This window comes from Hippopotamus amphibius, chromosome 1, assembly GCF_030028045.1.
Source record: "Hippopotamus amphibius kiboko isolate mHipAmp2 chromosome 1, mHipAmp2.hap2, whole genome shotgun sequence".
Taxonomy (NCBI): Eukaryota; Metazoa; Chordata; class Mammalia; order Artiodactyla; family Hippopotamidae; genus Hippopotamus; species Hippopotamus amphibius.
Window position 1 is genome coordinate 24,491,574 of NC_080186.1, and position 11,349 is coordinate 24,502,922.

The 11,349-nt window shown below is 51.5% G+C and overlaps 1 protein-coding gene across 1 annotated transcript in view; it reads right to left on the reverse strand.

Moving 5' to 3' along the window:
* The window catches only part of NKAIN1 (sodium/potassium transporting ATPase interacting 1), a 42,812-nt gene extending 35,952 nt beyond the window's left edge, over positions 1-6,860 (reverse strand). The window contains exon 1 of the mRNA XM_057715242.1: positions 6,427-6,860. Coding sequence (XP_057571225.1) covers positions 6,427-6,480 — 54 coding nt within the window. The 5' untranslated portion in view covers positions 6,481-6,860. The remainder of the gene's footprint in view (positions 1-6,426) is intronic.
* Positions 6,861-11,349: the final 4,489 nt, after the last annotated feature.

Consider the following 11,349-nt stretch of genomic DNA (forward strand, 5'->3'; position numbering starts at 1 on the left):
ATATCTCCACTTGGTCCAGATTTTGCAATTGTTCTCAAATCCTTTCCCAGTGATCATTTACACGAAGCCTAGACTGTATCTTCTGTTTCCTTGGTAACAAGTCACTTCATTTTTCTGACCTCAGTATTCCCATCAGTAAATGGGTATAAAGATCATCCCTGGGACTTCCTAGGTGGCGCAGTGGTTAAGAATCCGCCTGCCATGCAGGTGACATGGGTTCAATCCCTGCTCCAGGAAGATCCCACATGCCAAGGAGCAACTAAGCCCATGTACTACAACTATTGAGCCTGTGCTCTAGAGCCCTCGAGCCACAACTATTGAGCCCATGTGCTGCAACTACTGAAGCCTGCTCGCCTAGAGCCCGTGCACTGCAACGAGAAGCCACCGCAATGAGGAGCCTGCGCATCACAGTGAAGAGTAGCCCCCGCTTGCTGCAACTACAAAAAGCCCGTGTGCAGCAATGAAGACCCAACACAGCCAATAAATTAATTAATTAAAAATAAATAAAAAATAAAGATTGTCCCTATCTCATAGAGCTGTTATGAGGGCTGATAAGTCTTCCATACAGGTTAATTTCTTTCCTGGGTAACTTGTTCTTAACCTGCACCATGGTTCCCTTAAATCCAACACAGGCCTTGGGGTGAGTAGAAATGGGGACGGGGGATGGGGTGAGCATCTGAATAAGCAGCTCAGAAGGTCTGGCCTCTAGGCATCTAGGAACAAACCTTTACGGATGAAGAAAGATTTAGATTTCTCCATCGGCTTCCACATCTAGCATCCCCACAGTCCTACAGGGGGAGCAACAGGGCATGCGAGGTTAGAAGCTGTGGAGTCCTCGATCTGATGTGTGAATCCTATTCTGTCCCTAGTATTTATGTGGCCATGGATAAGCCAGACAGTAACAAGGGACAAGGTATATAAAGCGCTTAGCACAGTGCCTGGTTCATAGCAGACACCAAATAAAAGGAAGTTGTGATTATTTCCCGCAGAACCATACATTTTCCGCATAAAGAAACTAAGACTTGAAGAGTTTATGGGTTTAAGTCTGGTCACTAAAATCTCTAATCCAGGCAGAGATGGGGGCTAAAATGACTTATCCAAACTCCAAGGCAAATAACAGCCAGCCGCAGGAAGCTCTGCCTGGGCCAGTGCTGTCTGGGGACCACCTCGGGGAACCCCCCAAACTGCCATGGGGTAGGAGCTGTTGTCCTGACTATTTTATAGGAGAGAGGCGGAGGCTCAGAGAAGGTAAGGGACTTTCTGGAAGTCACAAAGCAAGGCAGCAATGTCTGCCTGATCCCAGAGGTATTGGTCCTTCACCCCTCTGTGCCAGATCTCAGAGCAGCTGCCATTTGTGGGGTACGTGTGTCAAATCCCCCAGCCACCACCCCTGCTAAGGAGCAGAACCAGGGCCATCTGCTGCCCCCTCCGCCCCAGGGGCCCCCTGCTCCATTCTACCTTGCTCTGCCCACCTCATAAGGGTTTTGAGGGCTGTTTGGCCTCAGTCCGTCCATCTGCAAAAGGGACTTGATCACCCCAGCCCCTACCCTGTCCAAAGCGGTATAAGGAACAAAGAGGGTGAGCGGCCTGGACGATTTCGTGCTCTGACTCTGAAGCCCTGCCCAAGGACCTGAAGCACCCAGAGCAGAGCCAGCCCCTCCCCAGGAAGCCACGAGCCTGCAGACGCAGCTGCTTCCAAGCACAGGCCCCGCAGAGCCCAGCTCCCTCCGGTCTTCACCATCACTGCCGCTAATAACCACATCAATCAGGTGGACCATGTTTCACACCATTACGCGCAGCTCAGCAGGAAGCAACATATTTCCCCCCTCACCCACCACCTTCCAGAAAGCAAAGAGCCTTCCAGAAGGGAAAAAAATGAAACTGATGTTTTTTCTGAGTACCTACTATGTGCACGGCAGCTGGCTAAGCCCTTTTTCTAACTGAGAGGTAAGGATGACTGTCTCTCTTTGACAGAGAAAGACACTGGGGCCCAGAGGAGCGAATGCACGTGTCCAAGGTCACACAGAGCTGGGACAAGAACCACCATGGCAGTGATGTATTACTGACCACTCACTGGCTCACGGTGCCAGGCGTGTGTGTGATCCTATTGAAACAGTATCATTTTCGTTTTCAGATAAGGAGACTGAGGCTTGAAGCAGTGAAGAGACCTGTCTGAGGTCATGGGCTGCTTAGACATGAACAGCAGAGTGACACAGAGTGGAGAGGCTGGCTCTCTGCTCAGGCAAAAGAGAGCATCAATCGTGATTCTGTCACTGACTAGCTTAGAGACCTCTCTGAACCTCAGTCTCCTCATCAGAAAAAGGGGCTAATAAAAACATCTATCTGGGACCTCCTAGGTGGCACAGTGGTTAAGGATCTGCCTGCCAATGCAGGGGACACAGGTTCCATCCCTGCTCCAGGAAGATCCCACATGCCACCGAGCAACTAAGCCCGTGCGCCACAGCTGTTGAGCCCATGTGCTGCAACTACTGAAGCCCACGTGCCTAGAGCCTATGCTCTGCAACAAGAGAAGCTACCACAATGAGGAGCCCACGCACCACAATGAAGAGTAGCCCCCACTCGCCGCAACTAGAGAAAGCCCACGTGCAGCAATGAAGACCCAACACAGTCAATACAATAAATAAATAAAAATAAATAACAAAAACAACAAAAAAAGATGAGGTTGGTTGCAATAAGAATTAAAAAAAAAAAAACCCAAAACAAAAAGCATCTATCCCATTTTGTAGAATAACAATAAAAAGGATAAAAACAGTAAAATAGCTAATGTTTATCAATCGCTGAATATGGACCAGGCAACTTTGCCAAGCACTTTATATATGTAAGCTCATTGGGTTAAATGAGGTAATGCACAGAAAGTGCTCAGCACAGGACCCCAGAAATGGGAGTGACAATGAACGTGATGAAGAAACGGAGGCTGGTTCCCTTGGGCAAATCTCCTCGGTTCATCCTCTTACCGGAAGAATAGAATAGCCTGTAAGGTTTCAGGAAGGAGGTGGACCAGGAAAGAAGGGCAGGGTTTACCCAGGGGAGCAAAAAGGGAAACCCATAAAAATTCGGGTGTGAATGGCATTAATAATGTTAAGATGATACATCAAGTAGGGAGAAAGCAAGGGACCCAAGATGTTCTACAAAGTGGAACCAGATTGAGACACACGGAAACCTCCAGGCCAGTCCAGACATCTTCCCAGGGTCCCAGATGGGCAGAACTGGCAGGACCCTAGAGACACAGACCAGCGGTTCTTCCCCTTTTACGGATGGGGAAAAACCAAGGCTTGCAGTAGGGAAAAGACTTGCCCAAGTTCACTGGATGTCATTGGCAGAGGCAGGCTTGAATCCAGGCCTCCTGACTCTCAGCTCCATGCCCAACTATCTGCTGTTTCCCACAAAGGAAGAGTGCAGGAGGGCACTTGGATATGTCTGGGTCACAATTCCAGGGCAGCATCCCAGGGTATACATCATTAAGATAATAACAATAAAAAGCTCACTCTGTGCCTGGCATAGTGCTAAGCTGCATTAAGCTATGTGCATTTAACCCTCACAGCAACCCTAAGATCTGGGAACAGTTTCTATCATCTCTATTTAACAGATGACAAAACTGAAGCTCAGAGAGGTTAAGAAACTTGCTTAATATCACAGAGTTGGGAAGTGACAGAGCCAGGACGCAAAACCCATGTCTGTTCTGTCAAACTCCAGAGCCTTGTCCCCATACTTGTCCGCCTGAACGGTTCAGTCCCCACCTGCTTCTCCCACCCTCCAGTGCACCCTCACATCCCACTCCCTCACCCAAAGCAAGTCTATCCCAACTAGAGAAGAGTGTGTAGAACTGGTCTGTTTTCTTGTAATCATCAAACGCCACACGAGAAAGAAAAACGACACAGTTCCTCTTCTAAAGTTTTCAGCTGAGAAACACTTAACAGTCTCTTTCTGCTCTGCCCCTGTCCACTGGATGAGAAAACAGGCTCCCTGCTTCCTGGGATGTCAGGCTGGTGAATTCCAGCATCCAGGAGCACATTACCAAAGCTGCCAGGCAGCAGAGGCTCCTGGGAGTTATTGACAGCTGAAGAGACCCACTCTGCAATCGGACCAGGCAGAGCAACACACCCAAGAGACCAATTTTCAAGTCCCGCCTCGGAGCAGCTCCCCAGATTATCTCATGTAACCCTCACAAGCTGCCCAAAGGCACCCAGCCAAGATGTAGCAGGATCAGAATCCCACCCAGGTCTTGTCTAATTCCAGAGCCCCTTGTGCTGTTGAGTCCTCTAAGCGGAAGGGTGGTTTAGCTGAGCTGGGAAGAGCTATGGAAGCAGGTAAGTGAGAGGCAGGGAGACTGCCTTGCAGCCGTCATCTCTCTATAGAGTAGTAAGCACCTCCCAAGAGACCCCTGACTCTTCAGAGCCAGAACTACTTATCTTACAGTTAAGAAGGCAATAGAGGATGCTGGTCAGCTGTCTGGCTTCATAGCCTGACCCCTAACTGTAGAACTTTGGGCAAGCTACTTCATAGGGTTGTTATCAGGATTAAATGAGTTAATACATGGAAAAGTGCTTACAAGGGTACCTAGCACTTAGTAAGTGCTCCCCAAAGCTAACCACTGTTATTATCATCAATAGAAAATGACCATGGGCCAAACTGTTAATAGTGCTTACCTTTGGGGTACGGGACTAGGCATAGAAGGAAACAGCTTTATTTTCTGCTCTCTTTGGTTATTTATTGATTTAATCATTTTAGAACATGTGTATGTTACTTTTCTAATTTAAAAAAAAAAGTCCCAGTTTAAAATTTTAAATTAACTCAGAAAAAAAATTTCCTCGGAAAGTTTCAGCACTTCTTGGCATTTTATGTACCTCAGAGGAGATGAAGGGTTTTCTACTGGGAGCCAGGAGTTGCCAAATAACTGATTCACTCATTTATTTTACAAATATTAATGGAGTGCCAGGCACTGTTCCAGCTGCCGGGGATTTAGCGGGAACAAAACAGATAATCTCTGCCCTTCTGGAGTTTCCATTCTACCTGATCTTAATTAATCCCCTCTGCAACCCTTAAGGATGAGCAATTTACAGAGGGGCCGACCAAGATGGCCCAGTCAGGGGAAGCTGCCCTGCAGCCTACAGCTCAGAGCAGGGCTACAATCTTCAGGGCCCAGCTGTTTCGACCATTGCCCAAGAGGGCAGGTCTGTGGATGGCAAGTTTGGGGCTGGGGTCCCCAAGAGGAGAGAAAAAAGGTGAACGAGGAGGTGTGTATAGCCACACGCAAAGCTTCATGCTGCATTATTGCACACACCTGTGGTGCAGGAAGGGCAACCGATGCATGGAGACCCGGATCACGGAGTCAGGCAACAGTGACGCTCAGGCCCCTCCCTCCCTCCCCCCCCACCCCCAGCTCAGACTCAGACCTGAGTTCTGTCCATGGAGGTCCCCATGCACCTCTGCCCCCAAAGCCCCCAGCTGTTGGGCCTCGACTCTAGCGTAGGCAGGAGATCCTGTGCTCTCCTTAACCACCTTCCCAAATTCACCAGCCAGAGTCTGAACTGAAGGGCAGAGCTGGTCCCCTTCAGCCCCCAAATTCACTTCACTGGCGTCCCTGAGACAAGAATCTGAGTTCCCTGAGCTGGGATGAGCTGGGTCCCCAGGGCACCCAAGTATCCCCACCCCCATCAGTGTCAGCCCAGGCAGAGGAGCCTCCCCCCACCCCACCCCCGTGGAAATGATGACTGACAGAATGCCTGTGGCCACTGTGGACACAGCCAAAGCAGAGAGGGGCTCTCCATTCCCAGGCCTGCCCGTCAGGAGGGTGGAGGGAGGCAGGAAGAGCACAAAGGAGTGAACGGTTCTTGCAGTCTAAGATCCCAACACACACAGATAAACATGGACCAGAAATGGTCAGAGATCCAGAGACATACCAAGGAGAAACCCGGAGAGAGACACACACAGGAGCAGAGACTTTGTGAGAAACACTCACTGGGGCGGAGACCAGAGGCAGAGACCCACGCAAACGAGTGATCTAGAGGAAAACACACGGCAGGGATCTCAACGGATCCACACAGCAGCCTCGGACACACCCCCAAGCCCCGGCGAGCCACGGTTCCACAGCGCATCTCCCCAGCAGGAGGCCACTCGTACAGTGCGGGCCAGACGCGCGGAGCCCCAGGCGCGGGGCGGGCCGGGGACTCGCGCACAGGACGCACTCGGGGACCAGGGAGCGCTGGGCGAGAAGCGCACACAAAGAGACAGCTGGGCCAGCAGGAGCAGGCTCCGCCCGTCCGCTCCGTGACTCCAGATCACCCCCCACGCGGGCGCTCGCCCCAGACCCCCACACTGAGACACACACCCCACTCGCACGCCCCGGGACCCCGCCCCGCCGCGCCCCACCCGGCCCGGCCGCCCGCCCGAGCGCGCGGCGCTCACCAGCTGCAGGCAGCAGAAGGCGACCAGCGTGCAGCGCCCGCTGCACTTGCCCATGGCTCCGGGGGCCGCGCGCGCCGTCCGCCGCCGCGCCCCTGGAACTCGGCGGCCGCCGCCTCCTCCGCGCCGCGCGGGCTCCGCGTCCTCCCGGCTGGGCGCCCCCGGCGGCGGGGCCGAGCGTCTAGGGCCGGGCTCGGGAGCGCCGGGTCCTGAGGGCTGGGGCCGGCCGCTCGCGCTCGGAGTCCATGGTCCGTCCGCCCGCGCGCCGGCTCCGCCGCGCCTCCTTTGTCTGGCCCGCCGGCCGCGGGGCGCGCCTCCCGCCCCGGGGCGGCTGGCGGGGAGCGCGGAGCAGGGAGCGCAGGCACCGGGCGCGGCGCGGCGCAGAGCAGCACTGCCCAGCTGGGGCAGCCGCCCGGGCGCTCGGCGGCCGCGGCTTCCCGGCCCCACCACGTGGCCCCGCCGCCGCCGCCGCCGCCGCCGAGAGGGAGGGAAGGAGCGAGAGAGGCGAGGGAAGAGGAGGAAGAGGAGGAAGAGGAGGGGTGGGGCGGGGCGGCCGAGGGAGCGCAGAGGGAGGGGAGAGGGCTAGGCAAGCGGAGAGGCGAGAGGCAGGGAGCGAAGCGGGAAGAGTGCAGGCGAGGGGACGGATGGCCCTGGGTCACACCCAGACTTCACTGCTCACTCGCTCTGTGACCTTGTGCAAATCACGTCACCTCTCTGGACCTCTTTTCTTAACAAAATAGGAATAATAATGACTGCTTCGGTGTTGCCACAAAGATGAAATGCAGTTAATGTGAATAAAGCCCTTAGCTGTGTGCCTGGCCTCCTGAGGGTGCTGGAGACTTCCTCAGTCCATCTTGTCTCTAGGGCCCGGCGGTGTTTCAACCTTGCCCTCTCTTTCCACTCCAGTTCTCAAGTCTGCTCCCCATCCCAGCCTCCCTCCTGAGTTCTTCTTTCCCTCTTTTCTTCTACTTATTTATTGAGTCCCGACGGCATGCACACCCCTGGGGCCCCTATGATCCAGAGAGGAGCCCTGCAGCACTGTTCCAGAACCCACCGAGCTTCCCAGGCTAGGGAACAGGCAGGCTCCCAGGGGCATGAACTTGAGATGCCTCATGGCAGAGGTCTGCCCAGGGGGCTGTGGCCAGCCTCTAACCCAGGCTGCAGCGGGGAGGGAGTCAGGAAGGACTTGCCAGGAGAAGACTGCCTTCTCCAAGACTCCCTCCAAAAGCACTCAGACTCTCCAATCCACTTAATCATCCCAGCCCCTCTCCTAACTTCTTATAGTCCTCTTGCGGATTAGCATCGCTCAGGTGGGAATCCCTGCATCATCCTCCCAGCTCCTCTATCCCATCTGACCTGCCATTAACCTCTGTGAACTTACCTTCCAGCTGATATCTATGAAATAACTACTAGTATCGGCTCTCCACTGATGATAAGGGGATGAACCCGTCCTGCACTCACTGAGAGAATAGTCTAGGGAGGGATTGTCATTAAAACCAGAAAACAAACAAATGCATAATGACAAATTCTGATAAGTGCCTTAAAGGAGAACAAAGAGTAAAAGAATAAGGGGGCCATTCAGGTTGGGAGACCAGAAAAGTTCTCCTTGAGGACATTGATACGGAGAAGGTGATAGGAGGGAAGGAGAGGGGAGGAGTGGAGAATAGTGTTCTGGCAGAAGAAACAGCGTTTCTTATTCTTTTCCTTCCTCTCTGCGCTCACTAGCCCACTGGACTCGGAAGACAGTATGGACCCAACATTCTGGACCCAAGCAGCCTGGTTCCATTTCCAGCACTGCCACTTCTGTGCTGCTTACAGAGTGAACACAAACGCATGATTTCTCCTAGGACTGGTGACATAATTTGTGGGGGGTCCAGTGCAAAATGAAAATGCAAGGCTCCTTAAGGCTCATTAGGGCCCTGTGTGACTGCAGCGGACACCTGCCCCTGGAGCCAGAGTGTCTTCTCCCTGGTCTACTAGAATGGTCTCTTCACTGGTCCCCCTCCTCCAGCCACTTGTCAGCACGCCACTTGGAATTTTATTTTATTTATTTTATTTTTTGCCACTTAGTTGTGTCATGGTTTTTTTTTTGTTTGTTTTTTTGTTTTTGTTTTTCTTTACCCATGCTGTGCAGCATGTGGGATCTGAGTCTTTTTTTTTTTTAATATAAATTTTTACATTTATTGGCTGTGTTGGGTGTTCGTTGCTGCACGCGGGCTTTCTCTAGTTGCAGGGAGCGGAGGTTACTCTTTGTTGCGGGTGCATGGGCTTCTCAGTGTGGTGGCTTCACTTGTCGTGGAGCATGGGCTCTAGGGCACATGGATGAAGTGAGGAGTCTTAACCACTGGACAGCCAGGGAAGTCCCAACCATTTACTGTTTTAAAACACACAGAATATTTGTAGCGTTGAAATTATGGGGGATGGGATGAATTGGGAGATTGGGATTGATGTATATACACTGCTATGTATAAAATGATAACAAATGAGAAGCTACTGTATAGCACAGGAAACTCTACTCAGTGCTCTGTAGTGACCCAAATGGGAAGGAAATCTAAAAAAGAGTGGATATATGTATTTGTATAACTGATTCACTTTGCTGCACAGCAGAAACTAACACAACATTGTAAAGCAACTATACTCCAATAAAAATTAATTTTGAAAAATTAAAAAAAAGAAAATAGCTGAGGTTTTCACTTGGAATAATAAGCTGAGATGACAGTGGGAACTTTTCTCAGCCATGCTTGGCGAGTGACAGCTGTGTCCACCAGTTTCCATGACTAGACAGGCCTCCCGAGGTCTGTGAAGTCCCTGAAATAATATGCAAATTGTCATCGGAGCAGATGTACCATTTTCTGGGGAGAGGGTCCACGGTTTCATCAGATTCTCCAAAGAGTCCCTTTCCCACAAAAGAATAAGAACCAGCCTCGCAAAGTCTCAGCCCAGATGTAACAGCTCTCTAGCAGAGCCTCTTTAGGGCCTCTTCCTCACAGAGCACCTGCCAGCTCCCTCTGTGACGCTAACAATGCAATTCAGTAATAATAACAATAGTAGCTCCCATTTATTGAGACCTTACTCTGAGCCAGGTACTTGACATACACTATCTCATGTAATCCTAATAACAGTGGATTCCACAGGGACTGTGACCTGCCCTTGCCAGGCTCTTGGCTGTATCACATCATGCCTGTGACATCCTGTTCCAGGGCCAAGCTGACTCACTCTTAAGTTTGTCCCGTGGGACCAGGGATGATGGCCTGTCTGACATCAGCAGAACTAGCCTCTGTCCCTGGGTCATTCCGTTTAATTGAAGTCTCGCTCATACCACGCCATCTCTCTCTTCCATGCTTTGCACAAGTTGTTCTGTCTAGAATGCATCTCCTATTCAAATTCTCAGCCTGGAGGCTGCCTATTCAAATTTCAAATCTCAGCTCACCTGTCACTCCCCTCACCCAACCCAGACCTTCCTTAACACTCTGTGAGCTCAAGGAGGCACCCTCCTTTGGGATCACACGTGGTCTGTGTTATCTCCATGAGAGCTTTCACTGGGATTTACTCTCCTTGTCTGATTTTGTTTCCCCCAATAGACTGTGAGCTCTGTGAGGACAGCGACTGTGTCATAAATTATCTCCATATCCCACAGGACTTGGATCATGTCAGGAGTCAACAAATATGTGGTGAATGAATGATCTTCCTGCCTTGGGCCCTAGCATACCTTGTGCTCTCTTTACCACGGGGAAGTCCAAGATGCTAAGGGGAAAGGCAATCTAACTATAGGAACAGAAGAAACATCTTCAGCAAGAACCTGGGGGTGTTAGGAGCGGAGGATGATGTCAGGAGGGGCCTGTAGTAGTCGACACAGAAGATGACTAACCCTTGGACTAGGGAAAGAATGTGGGGGAAACGAAGCAGGATTTAGAAATAAAGGACAGAGATGATTCAGAACAGACCCACGCTTCCTGAGCGAGAAGGCAGGATCATGGTCAGCCTCGGGAGAGGCACATTCGGAGCTGCTGAGGTAAGGACATCGCTGAGGTGTTATTTCTTCCCTTGCCCTAAACCAAGCCTAGTCACCATGTCTGAATCTTCCACCATTAGTCCCTCTCTGGGTTAAAACACTGAAGGCATCTGAGAAAGTTCACTCATAAGATAGCAGAAATGTTAAACCTGTTCATTTCTCCTTCCAAGTAGGAGGACTGAAGGTGCTCCCTAATTATAATTTTTGGGGTGTTTTCTGACACCAACCAATTCTCCAATACCAGCTGGTTGTCCAGCAGTTCAATCTTGACACTACCCACAGTTGGCGCAGACCCACAGCTTAAAGGTTCAGTCCCACCAGACTGCCTCTCCTTCAGATGCTAGTTGCAAATCTTGTCACCCCAACTCCTGAACAACCAGCTATAAATCGGGGGTCCCCAGGACCTCTTCCTCAGGTTGGATAATTTGTTTGTGAACAGCTCACAGAACTCAGGAAGGTACTTTACTTACGTTTACTGGTTTATTGTAAAGGATACAAATGAACAGCCAGATGAAGAGGCATGTAGGGTAAGGTCCAGAAGGGTCTTGGGCACTTCTGTCTCTGTGGAGTTGGGGCGCACAACTCTCCCAGCGGGTTCACCAACCCGGAAGCTGCTTCGCTCTCATGGTTCTAGAGCTGTTCTAGAGCTTGGTCACCAGCGACCGCCCCTCCTTCCTGGAGCTCAGTAGCGGGGGCCTAAAAGTTTCCTCCCTAATCACTTGGTCTTTCTGGCGAGCAGTCCCATCCTGAGTCTGTTGAGGGGTCTCATCCCAAGTCACCTCATTAGAATAAACTCAGGTGTGATCTAGAAGGGCTCATGAATAACAAGAGACACTCCTATCACTGAGGACACTCCGAGAGTTTTAGGGGCTCTGTGCCAGGACCAGGGACAAAGACCTCAGTGTATCACAGTA